A 15,949-nucleotide genomic window follows, 5' to 3' on the forward strand; every position below is an offset into this window, starting at 1 on the left:
CTGGAGGTGTCTTTTGAATTCTATGATAAATATTTAACTATTTTAAAAAGTATGTGTAATCTGTTTTAATGACCAGGTACAAGCAATTAATTATTTCTTTTTTGGCATGGATTTATGAATTAATTCATGGCTGTTTCTAGTTGTCTCCTGAATGTCTTTTAAGTAAAGTAATTTTTCAACAGTAACTTAAATGTCAAGCTTGAGCAGTGTTTCTTTCCATGGGGTTCTGTGTGGGGTGGAGGAAAAAGCTGTCTTCTATGCTATTCATGTTTGGCATGAAATTATTTAATTATAGTTGTGAAGTAGCCCTTGTTTTTACAATAAAATGCCTAGATTGGATATTAAGCTTTGTGCACTGAAATTCTGCTACTGCTTTTCCTGCTACAGGAAAGAGAAAATGATTGGATACAGGGAAATTCAGGATGTGGTCCTGGTCCTGATCAGGGCTGAACTACGACAAGTGGAAAATCAGGTAGAGACGCAAGAAACACTGTACCACAGGGAATAGTAGTCAGACACAGCAGTGTGTACTGTAGCTTGCAGAATAACTACGGAGGTGGGGTGGAGGAGAAAGAGAATAAAGAGGACCGTAGAGTGAATGACCCTGTAGTAAATGTGAATAGAGGACAGGGTGTGTAGGAGTGCAAGAAAGGCAACTGCTCAGTGTAGAATGAAGGGAGAGAGGACAAAAGACATTTCCTATTAGCAGAGAAGTGTAAAATTCTATACTCTTGTGAGTGCATTTTTCCAAATAAATAGACGCTACATAAAAAGTTTAATCAAATTATACAAAATTGTATGTGTATTTTCATGCAGCTTCAAGCATTCCTCTTACCACCCTTCCAGAATATACTTTGTCTTCAAGATGTAGAATGATTTCTCCTGAGAAAACTCTCTATCTGAATTGCAGGGTAGACTGGTTACAAGATACACAAGTTCTGTCATCTGCGCAGTTGTCAGTACAGAAAACGCTAGCATAATTTTTGGAGCATTCTAGTATGTATTAACAACATCACATCTTTTTTCTGTAAAATTTTCTATTGTATAAGCAAAAATACATCAATGTTTTTAAGTCACTAAGCAGTTTAGCATGGAAATGTCCAAGCTGTCTTGTGTTTTGGAAGCTGCATGATATGCTGATAGAAAATTGATCTTCCATTCTCAGTGATTGTGCTTCTGCATTGACAATCTCTGCCATAAACTGTTTGGTGAGCTATAAAGCATTCTGAAAAGAACAACCTAATGGTTGAACAGGAAAAACTAGGATGCTAATAAAATGCTTGAGGTTTTAAACAACAGAAGATCTCTATAGCATTTCCAGGGCTCATATCAGTGTAGTAATATAAAGATTTAATTAGGCTTATGTGGATGGTCTAATTTATTCATAATTTCCCCACTCATGACTAATTCAGTCACCCAAAACTTACGCCAATATTTACAGGATATTCCACGAGATATTAAAAGAATTTTGAATCTCAATTACCTCTGTGCAGTGTATTGGCTTCTGATGACTTGCAGAGGAATTTGGTGGAAAACAGGCTATATAATGGTGTGAGCATACTTCTTTTATTCTTTGCATGCTCTGAAATCTTAAATGGAAAAAAAACTGAGGAAAGGATAATAAAATAGCAGATACTGGGGAGTAGAATAGAGCCCTCAAGTGCTTAAAGAGGTGGACAGCTGTGTGAAGACAAAGATATAATTTTAGGGCACAAGTAAGTTCACAAGGAGAGAGCATCTACTTGAAAAGCATTTAATCTGTTAGAAGAAAGTATAACAAGAACCAGTAAGTATAACATTTAAATAAAATAGAATAAGAAATGAGGCACTCAAATTTTTTTAACACCACAAGTGATTATTCATTGGAAAAATGACTACCATTCACTTTGGATGGGAGTATTTCAGTATCTGTTTTTAGTGTCTTTAAAGGCGTGGTTCTTGACAGTGATATTAAAGTATTTTACATTTTATCTTGATAGCAGAATAGCTCATATTAGACTGCTGCTAAAAGTTCTAAAAGTTCTTGTTGTTTTAAAGTTCTGATTGTTTTAAGAATAACAAGTAATCTGTATATAGTAGTTCAGGCAGTATGGTTACATTCCATTTCAGGGCAGCTACATGTTTTTTCATTTCACTAAATTTCCAATTTATTCTTTGAATTGTTGAATTTTCAGACAGCTCTAACTTTCTATTTTTGTGCGTGTGTAAATTCATTCACATGTGTAGACATATGCAGCATATGGAAAGTGATGACATAGAACTTATTTTTCTTGTACAATGCTTGACTTTTATTTTTTCATGATTTCTCTTACATTTTCCTTTTAGATATTGTATGTTTTGATTCGCTCGTGTTCTGGTTTTATTTAGGTGGGGGGGGGGGGGGGGGGCGGGGGCGCTACGGTGACAGCCTCTATAAGAAGCTGCTAGAAGTTGCTCCCCTTTGTTCAGTGGACTCGGCCAGGTCTAGGGCAGACCTGCTGCTGGCCAAGGCCGAGCCAGTTGGTAGCAGAATGTTCCATGATAACGCCTCTGCGATAACGTATTTAAGAAGGGGAAAACAGGAAAAAAGAAGAGAAGATGTGAAGCAGCTGAGCGGGGGGCAGAGAGGGGGAGGCGCGAGCCCTGTGGGCCTTGCAGGCCTCACCCTCTGGCCCTCCTGCCGGGCAGCCGACTGGGCCCAAGTCAGCCCGGCCTGTCTGCAAGAAGTGGAGAGGAGATGAGATGTGAATGAGATGTAAAGAAATCGTGAGAGGCGTCTGCCAGCCTGTTGTGAACAACTTTTCTTGTGAGAGGAACAGCTGCAGATGCCAAGGTCAGTGAAGAAGGAGGAGGAGTAATGTGGCTCCTGGCCAAGATTCCCCTGCAGCCTGTGGTGATGACCATGGTGGAGCAGGTTGTCCCCCTGCAGCCCATGGAGGTCCACAGAGGAGCAGAGATCCACCTGCAGCCCATGGAGAACCCCATGCTGGGGCAGGTGGGTGCCTGAAGGAGGCTGTGGCCCATGGAGCAGCTGTTCTGGAGGGACTGCCACCCCGTGGAAGAGATGACCCACGCCAGAGCAGTTTCACGGAGGACTGTGGCCCATGGGTGGGACCCCATGCTGGAGCAGGGGAGGCATGCAAGGAGTTCTCCCCCTGACAACGAAGCAGCGGCGTGAAACAACGCGTGATGAACTGACCGCAACCCCCATTCCCTCTTCCCCCCTGTGCCACTCGGGGGGGAAGGTGGTAGAGATAATGTTAAGCTTGGGAAGAGGGAGGGGTGGGGGGAGGTTATCTTCTTCCCTGTCTCATTCTCCTGCTTTGTTTTTAGTAATAAATGAATACTTTTCCCCAAGTCGAGTGTGTTTTGCCCGTAAAGGTAATTTTAAGGATTTCTCCCTGTCCTTATCTCAAATCTCGAGCCTTTTCCTTATATCATTTCCCCCTATTCTCTCAGAGGGTGGGGGGAGTGAGAGAGAGACTGCGTAGTCTGGTCCCAATCGGGGCTAAACTATGACAGGTTGTCACTTGAGATATGTGCCACTTTGTGTTGCTGCATTCATAGTGATGTACCTCTGTCATCAGTGAAGATAGTTCAGAAGGCTCAAAAGAAGAGCCTTTAACACCAATCTCTTAAATTGTTGAGCTTTTATTTTTGTAAATGCACTTTTCTAATATTTTTTCATGTAAAGTTTGGCTTTACAAGTGGATGGTTAAACGATTGTTAAAATGGATCTCAAATAATCTATTGTTTAGCTAGTGAGCAATTTCTGCAGCCTTATATTCTCCTCTCTGCCTCCTTCCCAACTAGGCTAGTTTTAGACTCCACTCTTAGCATTTTAAATTTACTCTTGGGGGTTGTTTGATGCTTCACTGTTAAATATTTATGCTATTCACTTTGTTTCTTGGACTTTATTCTATATTTTCATGGTACTATGCTTTGGTGTGGTGTGAGGGTTTTGTTGTTTTTTTTTTTAACTATGAACAAGTATCTAACTTATTTTTCAGCTTCATCAATTTTTCCCTGTTTATAACTGAGTAACTTGTTTGTCTGTTTTTTTTCTTTTTCCATACAAAAATAAAGTTTTATCTTTTGCTAAGTACAGTTGCTTGCCACTCCCATTTTAACATTGAGTTTTCTGGTGCATTTGGCTTCCTTGTTTTTATTTGTGGGGCAGGGGGGGAAATTGTACTTACTTAGCTCACTGTGGATTAAACAAATTTCAATGTAAGAGCCAATGTAAGAGGTGTATCCTGTTTTAGGCCTGTTTAAGCTCAAATGCAATGTTGAATTTCAGCCTCCTTGTACAAATGAAGCTCATTAGAGTACTGAAGCATGAGAATGAAATCCTGGTACCATTGAAGACATTCTGTTATTGACTAGTGGAGCTGGGAGTTTATTTCCAGTATAACAACTAAGCTTGAAAATACAGTTGAAGTGTAAGAAGACAGACTTATTTCTGTATTCTTTTTTTTTTTTTTTTGTATGCAAGAACACTGGAACTATTTTGGGGCAGATGAGAACCTGGGTCCAGTGGCTGTGAGTATAAGAAGAGAGAAGCCAGAGGAAATCAAAGAAAATGGACCTCAGTATAACTACCGGATCATATTCAGAACCAGTGAGGTGAGCAATTCAGGAATGATAGTAAAAGAAACTGGAAGTGAGCAAGCAAAACCAGATGGCATGTGTGGAGTGTGTGTGCTTTTCAGCATTGATAATAAATTTCCGTCCCCTTTGCATACATACAATCCAGGGATCTGCTGACAAAGTTATACTGCATATTCGTATTACACAGAATACAAGTAAGCGTATCAGGAGTGAGTCATTCCGTAACATCCAATACAGAGGAAACTGTGAAAGTTGCTTTGGTTAAAGCTTGAGAAATTCAGTGGAGCTGTATTAGCTAGAAGCAAGCAAAGAGGAGGAAAATTACTTCCTCCGCTTCTGTATGTGACAGTAGGTAGACCTAAGAAGCATACTTTTATACTTTGAAATACTCTACTACAAATACTAGTACTAATCTTTTCCAATTATTAGTTTCCTGAAAAACTACAGTCTATTGAATCATTTGAAATATTCTGACTACTTACCAGTGAGTGACATTTTGCATATCAGTGTCTGTTTCCTGCAACTTAAGTTGCTTAATGTCCTCAATCTCTGTTGCAAATTGGAAAAATAGTATGTTTTGCTCCACTGCTATTGCTAATCAACCTTTTATCATAGATAATTCAATATATAAGCTATTTTTGTTTTGCATGCTTAGCTTATGACATTAAGAGGCTCTGTGCTGGAAGATGCTATCCCTTCAACTGCCAAGCATTGCACAGCCAGGGGACTTCCCCTAAAAGAAGTGCTGGAGTACGTGGTTCCTGAGCTGAATATCCATTGCCTAAGGCTGGCCTTCAACACTCCAAAAGTCACAGAACAGCTTATGAAGCTGGATGAACAAGGGGTAAGTGCAGAGATATAGAATGAGACAGATTGTCTTAAACTGTCAGATTACTGCCATGAACTGCAAAATTGCTATTTAGCTTTTAATGATTAGAGTTAGTCTGTTAAAATGTTTCATTTAAACTAAAGTTTGTTGTCTGTTGGGAGTGTTATGTTGCATGTCTTTCCCCCAGGTTTTACGGAATATTTGGTGTTTGTGAAATCAAGTTAATTGCTCTAAGTAATCTGAAGTTTTAGATTAATGTTATAGCAATTGTCCATTTTAATTTACTTTAAAAGAGACTATGTTATTGTTTTTCAAAGACTCTGAGGAGGAGGGAATTCTTTTCTGATTTTCTTATTACTATTATCATGGAAATGGAAATGTCCCATGTTATTAAAAGTTTTGTTGTAATGTTGTATTGGCACAACTATAACGAGGTTGCTGCCTGTCTCTTTTTTTTTTTCTTTTTCTTCCCCTGAAACAAAGTACATGGCAAAATATTCTAAGCCTCTTCTTCATACAGGTGGTTTTCAATTAGATCGTAGTCCCTTGGTCTCTTAAAGACAGAACCAAGGCTCGTTAGCTACATTAGACTTAGCAAAATTAAAGTCCATGCATAAAGTGAATTTTATGATTAAAAACTTCGACAGTGACATTTAACAGCTTTGAGTACTGAGACTGTCTCTCTCCTTGTCCTTTTTGCTTCTCATGATTAGCCTTTCCTGCATACAATTAACATCTGTGTTACTGTTTCTCCTTGCTGTCAATCTAACATTGCTGTCGTAAAACTGGAAAAGATCTAACCATTATCTGCCCCATAAGGGAGAGAACCTAACTATTCTAAACAGGTTTATAAGTGACTATCATGAAGATTTTGTCAGCCTCCTTGTGGTTTGGTTGTTAAAATGGGCAAGATGGAAAATCCCCAAATAAATACCTACCAGAAGCAAAACTCGAGTAAAACACTTTATACTCTAGTTAGTTTCTGAACCTCATCTGTTTCACTAAGAACACAATAGAAGAGGATGAAGAAGTGGGTAGCTGTGGGTATTGCAGAGCATCCAGACTAACATGGGAGTGGTTATGTGTGGTCAGCCCAAGGTAGGTGCAGCCCAGTATTGTCACTGACCATGACCAACAGTGGGTGTCTGGCTAAGAATATGAGAACACGATGAGCATGGAGTGATACTTTCCTAGCTCCTAATAGCTTGTATGCTGTTATAGGGCGCTCTATCCTAACCCTTCACTAGTTTGATGAGTCCTAGTTTAGTTAGTCATTTCTCATGTAGAAGTTGTTCTGTGCCTCTGATCATGCTTTTGTCTCTCCCTGGAGTTTTTTTTTAAGTTGCCTTCCTCCTCGCCTCCATCTGTTTTAAAACAGTGTATTTTTTAAAACAGAGAAAAATTTTGGTTTAGCATGCTTTCTTCTCTCTTCCCTCTCTAATAATTACTGGTATTTTATTTGCTTTATGGCTGCTGCTAAGCGCTGAAAGTATCTTTTAATGAATGCCCAAGATCCTGTTCCTTAGGGGTATAAGTCGCAGCTCATTGCTGTAGATACCAAGTTGAGTATCTTTGTATCACACAGATCACTTCAAACTTTACTTGGTCTGAGGTTCATCTGCCATTCTTTTGCCCAGTTATCCACTGTCCTAAGTTCCTTTGGTAGCTTTCATAGTTGGTCTTCAACTCCAATACTGTAGAGTAATACCTCAGTAATGTTAGCAAACTTAGTTACCCCACTATTCATCACCACTTATCAGATTGCTAAAGAGTGTATTGAATACTGTATGTCCAAGCAGATCCTTACCTTACTCTACTGATCATTTTCTTCAGCTCCTTTTTGTCTTTTAGCCAGTTATATGTCTAAGTGAGTTACTTTTTCTGTACCCTGGCTATTTAGGGGTTTTGAGACTTTTTGAAGAAGAAAAAGCTCTCTTAAATGTCTCTTGGAAATTCAGGTATACTCTGTATAAGCTGTATCTCTTGCATGTTCTTATTTGCTCCTGCAGAGAACACCGCTATGATGAGCCAGTGAACACTTAAGGTTGATGGGAGATGGGTTTACTTTATAGCCTGCTAAAACAAGGAAGGAATCTTTACATTCTTGTGTTGCTCATTGTAACTTTTCTTTCACTTTCTTCTAGTAAGTTGGAGGCCTGAGTGTTTTCCTCAGATGATTAGAGCAGTGTTTCCAAACATTCACATATTCAGTGTTTAGAGTTGTTATCTGAGCCTAAACCTAATCTGCCCTACCTCCAGAATCAAGTTTGTCAGGCACTTGAAGACTGACTAATATCTTTGAATCTCTTTCCAAAGTTTTCTGTTTCGGCAGTGGAGCAGATTGAATTTAATTCAGCATGGCTCCATAAATGAGCCTGTAGATTCAAAGATCGTGCCTTCCAGATATGCCCATCAAGAACCTGCAATCTCAATAGTGTTGATAGGAAAATTTACACAAAGGAAAAAAAGCAAATCTAACAAAGTTCTATTACAAAAAAAATCCAAAATTACTTCTAGTAAGTACCTAATTTGATACGTAAATTAGCATAATTTGCTTCAGAAATTGGTTATGTCTAAAAGAAATATGAGATTAAATTATCCTTATTTCATAGAATCATAGAATGGTTAGGGTTGGAAGGGACCTTTAAAGGTCATCTAGTCCAACCCCCCTGCAAGGAGCAGGGACATCTCCAACCAGATCAGGTTGCTCAGAGCCTCATCCAACCTGGCCTTGAATGTTTCCAGGGATGGGGCTTCCAGCACCTTTCCAGGCAACCTGTATGTCATTAAGCTCCCACAATATGGTATATAGTATGGTTTTCTGTTACTACTTAAACTTTTGAAAAACATTAAGGCCAAGTGATAGTTAAAATTGTATTATCTATATCAAAGTATTCGCGATTTTTGTGGTAATGAAATGGTTTGACACTTCTAACAGCAAAAGATAAGCACACTCTGTACTAATTAGAAGCTGCATTTTTTTATCAACTCCAAGCTAACAGAGAAATTTGGGTAACAGCTGCTCTACTAATTACGTACACAGAATGTTTATCACTTCTTGCTGAGTGTCGCACTGTTTCATTACAGCGCAAACAGGTGCTTGTTTGATATAGCAAATAAGATGTTTTGTGTATTTAAGAGTTAAGACTATAAAGTGACCTTAGCCTGACTTAGCTGTTAAATTTCACCCCTTCATTGAGCCAAATACACATATATCAGTTTTGATTAAGACAGGCTATTTTTTTTTTATACTTGAGGTTATAAAGCAGTTGGTTGTCTTCCTATTTAAGAAGTCGCAGTTCTTTTTATTTGAATTTATCTACTTTTGGCTTCCAGAGTTCTGATATATTTCTCTGCTACATCTGAAGAGTCATTTTGGTGTGAGATTTTTTCCCAGCAAAGGTTTCTGTATGCAGTGATTAATTAATCTGTTGGTCTTGTTTATGATAAACTAAACAGATTGCACTTTTCAAGTCTTTCACTGCAACATGTTTTCCCTGAATTTCATGTCACTTTTGTGGCTGAGCTGTCTTGTCTGCTCTTTCAATATCTGCATGTGGCATCCAGTGTCAGAACAGGAATATTATTCTTGCTTCAATTTTGTACTGGTGTTGTATGTCAAGTTGCATGTTCCTTACTTCCCCTTAGATTGCTAGAGTCACGGTACCATCTGCTGTTTGGTACATATAGCTTATATTGCTTGTTACCTAGCTGTTCTTTTATTTGCTTTATTAAAATGTGTTCATTTGAAAGGTTCTGTGTTAAAAAGCAATGCAGTCGTTCTGTATGGCTGCGCTCCCTTCCTGTCTAAGTACCATCTACAAATCTTTGCCTTGAATGCAGAGTTCATGGTAACTTTAGATTTACTTCCAAATATGATTTAAAAATTTGAATATGAGGGCAATTACTGATTTATTCCAGTAGGAGTTTTATCTCCAGGGCAATTCCTCATTCACAGAAATACTGTGAAATGTCAGTCAGTTCTTAATATAAATCCGTATTTATAATATAAACTTGCTGACTGGTTAAATCTAAGATATACTTTCCACTGTCTTTCACTGGATTCTAGACAAATACTTGAAGTACACTTTTCCTACATATATAAATATGTAAATACTTTTAGATTATTAAAATTAAGCTGCTACTTCAGCAGTTTTACCACAGCAGACTTCATCCTTCAACTCCTTTTTTAGCTTTTACTTTGTTACACACTTCTAAAGACCCTAGATTTAGCAAAAGGAGATGTAGTAAATAGGGACTGAATGTCTGTCTTTCCCTGGATTCACTTTTTTTGATTCAGAAATACCAGCTTGTGCTGTCTTCATGAAACTTTTTTTTGAAGTTCAGCAAATCTAAAAACACAGCTAGAAGGCGTAACCTGCTCTTTGTGTAGTCCTTATTTAGCTTCCTAAGCTGACATTTTCAAAGCAATAAAGCATAGTGGTTTGGTTGCTTCTGCATGCCCTCAAAAAATCTTTCCTTTGCCTGAAACTGAAGCTTAAATAGTGTAGGTGTGCTTGGTGAGACTGGTTTTGTCCTAAATTGTTTAAGTAAAATTGCTAGAAACAATTGTAATTAGCTGTGCAGCTAAGGCATTGTGGTCCCATGGATGAAACTCTTCCATCCATCATATTTCCCTGGGAGTGCACAGGGAGCATACCTGGACAACGAATGTTGCCTGAACAGTCCAAGGCAGGACCCACTACTAATGATATGGAAAATGATCAGCAGGAATGCCATGTCTCATCACCATTCCTCTCTCCTCTCCTTTCTCCTCCCTTCCCACATGTCAGCAGCAGCTGGTCCAGGCTCTCTGTAGAGAGCACATAGTCCTGTCGGTGGAAGGCACCAAGTTTGGCCACTGTGAGGCAATGAGCTTGCAGTGAGTGGGATCATGTAGTTTGCTAGCTAAGCAGAGATCATAGACGTGTACCCACAAACCTCATCTAGCTCCCATGATGCCTGAGATAGTTTAAGTTTTAATCAAACAGTCCTCATGCGGAATGTGGTTGGTTTTTGTTTTTGTTTTTTTTTTTTTTAAAAAAAAAAGTATGTGGCATCCATCTGTATCTAGATTGTTTTGAGCGTTATGTATACTGATGGTTGTTTTGAATTTTGGGGTTTTTTTGTTGTTTTTTTTTTTTTTTTTAGTGAATGGAGAGTTGAAATACGTAATCATCATAATAAATTGTAACATTAATTTGCACGTGCTTTATTTACCAATAAATATCTTTTCTTCCAGACTTAATACTTTGATGCCCAAAATATGTAATCTTCGTTCTTAAAGGTGGATGGTTTTGGTTGGGTCTCTCGCACTAGAAGAACATATTTCCTTTGTAGTTACACAGAAAGCATTTCAAATAGTTAGCAATGAAAGTAAAGGAAACTGAAACATTACTTCAAGGCATAATTTTGTTTCTCTTTTTTTTTTTTTTTTTCCTTCCCTTTCAGTTGCAGTTTTGGAAGTTGGCCTGTGAATGTTTCTTTCGTAGGAAAGAGATTGAGATGAGGATGGGCTGAGAGAGTTAGGGTTGTTTATCCTAGAGAAGAGAAGGCTTTAGGGAGACCATACTTAATGAGGGCCTACAGGAAAGATGGGGAGGGATTATTTATCCAAGGTAGGATGAGGGGTAACGATTTTAAACTGAAAGAAGGTAGATTTAGATTAGATATTAGGAAGAAGTTCTTTACTGTGAGGGTGGTAAGAGATTGGAACAGGTTGCTCTGGGAATTTGTGGTTGTCACCTCCTTGGAAGTGTTCAGGGCCAGGATGGATGGGGCTTTGAGCATTCTGGTCTAGTGGAAGGTGTCCCTGCCCATGGCAGGGGTTTGGAACTAGATGATCTTTAAGGTTCCTTCCAACCCAAACCATCCTGTAGTTCATATTATATCATAAGAAATGTGGATGTATTTAGAAGATGCAAGTCAGGTAATGATTGTATCAGATGATAAAATAAGGGACATTCTGGAGGGGAAAAAAGAAACATCCTAGAATCGTGACTCATTATATATGCTTAACTTCTTCAGCAGGAGTAATCAAGTCAGGTTGGTCCTTATTTTCCTACTGCTAATATTTTATCCCTGTCACCTTGGTAGAAAAAGAAGAATACAGTACAGTTGCAATTTTCAGAGTTTTTAAATTTTAAAATTTACTTTAATTAGGGACAGAATACAACCATTTCTGAGGGCCTTTAAATTATCCCATTGTAAATATAATGTTAAAATTAATGCATTTCAATTACATCATCCCAGCAAGTTCCAAATCTTTTGTCTCATGCCCTGAGATAGAAGCTTTGAGAGTAAATCACAGTATATTCAGATGCCTTTACTTCCAGTGTCCTTGCAAATAACTGTTCTCACTTCTCACTAACCTATAGCCCAGACTTGTAAATCTTATACCAATTTTGATGGATTTTCTTGTGATTTTGCTCTGGCTTGGTATTTATTTAAAATGGAACCTCTGCAGAAATTAATGCGTGGGAGGAAAGTTTATTTACCTTGCAGCAAGTATGCATTTTTACTCGATGAATTACATACATAAATTACGAGGCTCTCCTTTGCGCTCTCTCAGTCCAAGTTCGTGCCTGTGAAATTGGTTTTGGAGACAGCAGTAAATGGCTGTGGGTGCTCCTTTCTTCCCTTCTTGAACTTCTTTTTCTATAGTCCAGACATGAAGGACACAGATGTGGTCCTTTTTGTGTGTGCATCAGTTTGGAGTTTGTGGGAACAGTTTGCTTTGCAGAATCACAGTTATGGTTGGGTCAAAAAATTACTTGATTCACATCTTCAGTTTCTGCTGTATTAGGAATATCAAACAACAAATGAGAGGAAAAATAGAAGTAAAAAGAACAAATATATTTGAAGGTCAATGCTAGTAAATACTGTCTTTTAATGTATTACCAGCATTTCTCAATATAGCTGTTTTCTTTGTTATTGCATTTTTAAGTCAGACAAGGCCAACTAAATACCATGGATTCTTTCAACATTGCTAACAGGTGAATGCACTAATAGGTGAATAATTTCTGTCTTCTCTTTGAAGTGAGGGAATGTTAATTTTGTCACTTATTATAGAAATGAGCACATGCTGTGCCTTGGCCTTCTGCTTGGAAGGTTTAGCATAGCATGGTAACCATGGTACCAGCCTAAGAGTGAGAGTCAAGTTCCTAGCATTTCTCAGCCAACGCTTTCCATGTGGCTCAATGTAAGACATTCATCACTTGCAAGCTGCAGTGTTGTCCTCCTGAAAATAAGGAACATTAATGTTTGTTTTACTTCAGAAAACATTTTGACATACTCAGATGAAATATGCCATCATCAAGGCAGTGGCAAACACTGAGAGTATTTGGAACATTTGAAATTAGACTGATAATTAGGTATGTTTTCTTTGTGAATTATGAATTTAATAAAAAATGTGAAGTGAATTCAATAAATAAGTTACTGCATCACTTTGTATACATATACGATTTTAATTTTTTTCCATTTGCAGTTAAGTTACCAACTTAAGGTGGGTATCATGTACTGCAAAGCTGGGCAAAGCACAGAAGAGGAAATGTATAATAATGAATCAGCTGGTCCAGCCTTTGAAGAATTTCTTCAGCTCTTGGGAGAACGAGTTCGACTCAAGGGATTTGAAAAGTATCGTGCTCAGCTGGATACAAAGAGTAAGGCTTTTTCATTTTTTTCCCTTAAGTGAACAAAATGCATCATATGGTTGCTAACTGACTTCCTGTAGAAACTTCTTAAAGAAAAACCTCTTCACTGTAGGAAGCAAAGTTGCTCAATATTAGAAGTGAAAGGTAGAGCGAGCGTGTAATTTGACCCATACCCATATGGTCTTTCAGTTCTGATATTTACTAGATTTTAGTACTAATTCGGTATGAAATTATCACCAAAGCTCTGCAACAAGAAACCAGTAACAATGTAACCATTATCACCATTGCAAATCCATCATCAATGTGTTGTCTAAAGAGTAATCAATGCAGTTGGTATGTCATATTTTTTAATGATATGCTAATAGACTGTCACAAACAAGGTTTTGAGAACCCATCTATGTAACTCCACCTTGACAAGTTGATCTATTGCTTTTCTGCTGTGTCCTTTGTGCTGCTCTTCTGTACTCTTTCTTCTAGGCAGTTTTGCCTTACTCCTGCTATCAGATATGTTCCTCTGCTATTTTTCTTTTGAGTTATGAAGATTCTTGTTTTGGCAGTTACGTTAGCGGCTTTAACTGTAAAACATATTGCAGCAAAAATGCAGTAGAAAAGACGATCTTGAGTGACAGTATAAAAGAAATTCCCTACTTTTGGAATCAAGCTTGTGAAATACCTATTTGTCAGCTAGTGCATGCTATATTCAATTTGTAAATCTGTTTAAAAATACTCGGGGGAAAATTTTGACCTGTCTTCCTTTTGAGTATTGGAACTAACCAGTTCCTATGGAAATCTTTCGTTATTTTGCCCACAAAGAAAATTAAATAAGGAGTTGTTTCACAAAAGCTGAAAAGCATTCATCAACTTCAGTGCAGCAAAAACTGTGCTTGTCATGGGTCTGCTATCACAAAAACAGTGACTTGCTGTGCTTTAGTTCTCCACCATTCTGCCTTGTGTCCTTGGTTCTTACAGGGTTTACATTGCTGTCTCCTCAGGCTGTTCTTGATCAGCCCAGTCATCACTCCTCAGAGGGTTATTAAACTTCCTGTGGTTTTAAACCTAAATTAATACTTATTTCACATGCATTTACCATTGAGCCAGCTTTCTTTTAGTTACAATACTTATGTTCCCTTGTTGTATTTACTCCCTTGAGTGTGTTTACACATTGGAGTTTTGTCTTCTCTTTGCTTTTGTGATATTACCCTTAATAAGCCAAATCTCTCTTATTGGTATGGGAGGCATGGATTTCTCTGCTCCGCACTGCCTCCCCGCTATACAGTATTAACTGATAACCTTTCTATGCACTTGCCCAAGTCTGAATACAACTTCTTTAATTTTGGTGGCTAGGATTATATACACGATTCCAGATGAGAACCAGGCAGATTCTTGCTGTAACATTTCCTTATCTGTACTGGAAATACGTTACACCATAATTTTCAGACTAGATTTTCCTTTTCTTCAGCTCGTTAGTGTTATTTTCTCAGTTAGAAAAATAAGCTAGGGCAAAAATCAAATATATATGGAAAACAGAAAATATTTGTAATTTCATAGCTTTGGGTTTTATATTGTGACCTTCTTGTTACTTCCAGTGGTTAACGTAAAATCCTCTCTTTCTTCTGGTTTAGTTATTTAAGGTATCTGGGGAAAAAAAACAAACCCTTTTTTGGTGTCAGTCCACACACACTTGTTCCTAATATCTGTAAATGCTGTATGATTTAGTTGATTCATCTGCTCAGATATACCCATAAAAGCTGTAACTGTGTCTTAAGTACTTGTTTGAAATTTTCTTCTAAACAGGAGAATTTTCCAGTAGTGTTTGAGTTCCTTCTTGTTGCTTCTGGCTCAGGGAAATAATTTTGTCAGGTTTTGGTTTTATCTACTACAATCTAGCACCTGTTGAATCGACACATATGTAAACTTGACTGACTCTCTCCTGGTTGTAAGAGTTGTATTCTTGTAATTAAGGTTTTCTACTCCATGTTGACAGTTGACATGTCTTTTTCATGTTGCCCAGTAGACCTACCAGCTCCATTCTGTATTGAAAAATACAAAAATCAAGAGACTTTCCATAGAATCATAGAATGGTTTGGGTTGGAAGGGACCTTCAAAGGTCATCTCGTCCAACTCCCCTGCAAGGAGCAGGGACATCTCCAACCAGATCAGGCTGTTCAGAGCCTCAGCCAACCTGGCCTTGAATGTTTCCAGGGATGGGGCATCCAGCACCTCTCTGGGCAACCTCTCTCTATTTTAAAACCATTACCCCTAGTCCTGTCACAACAGGCCCTACTGAACAGTCTCTCCCCATCTTTCTTGTAGGCCCCTTGAGGTACTGGAAGGCCACTATAAGGTCTCCCTGGAGCCTCCTCTTCTCCAGGCTGAACAGCCCCAACTCTCTCAGCCTGTCCTCATAGGAGAGGTGCTCCAGCCCTCTTATTATCTTTGTGGCCCTCCTCTGGACCCTCTCCAACTGGTCCATGTCCTTCTTATGTTGGGGGCTTCAGAACTGGACACAGTACTCCAGGTGGGGTCTCACCGGGGCGGAGCAGAGGGGGAGAAGCACCTCCCTCAATCTGCTGGCCACGGTTCTTTTGATGCAGCCCAGGATGCGGTTGGCCTTCCAGGCTGCAAGGGCGCATTGCCGGCTCATGTTGAACTTCTTGTCCACCAAGTCCTTCTCCTCAGGGCTGGTCTCAATCCATTCTCTGGCCAGCCTATATTTAATCAGGGAGGAAGGGGGATGCTCTAAGTGGAAACTGCCGCTTTCATGAAGAGTTTCCTACATTTTCTTTCAGTCAAGGTTTACAAGCTCACATGTGTGGGACCTCATCAGCTAGAATTGCTTAGGAGCTCCTAAGTTATCTGAAATCTTTTGGGTTATGTT

General features: G+C 38.7%; 1 protein-coding gene across 2 annotated transcripts in view; it reads left to right on the forward strand.

Moving 5' to 3' along the window:
- SIPA1L1 (signal induced proliferation associated 1 like 1) overlaps positions 1-15,949 on the forward strand; it is a 161,404-nt gene that overhangs the window by 83,632 nt on the left and 61,823 nt on the right. For both annotated transcript variants that reach the window (XM_086748948.1, XM_086748949.1), the window contains exons 4-6: positions 4,475-4,605; positions 5,246-5,434; positions 12,906-13,080. In XM_086748948.1, coding sequence (XP_086605074.1) covers positions 4,475-4,605; positions 5,246-5,434; positions 12,906-13,080 — 495 coding nt within the window. The remainder of the gene's footprint in view (positions 1-4,474; positions 4,606-5,245; positions 5,435-12,905; positions 13,081-15,949) is intronic.

Source organism: Chlamydotis macqueenii, chromosome 5, assembly GCF_036417535.1.
Source record: "Chlamydotis macqueenii isolate bChlMac1 chromosome 5, bChlMac1.mat, whole genome shotgun sequence".
Lineage (NCBI taxonomy): Eukaryota > Metazoa > Chordata > Aves > Otidiformes > Otididae > Chlamydotis > Chlamydotis macqueenii.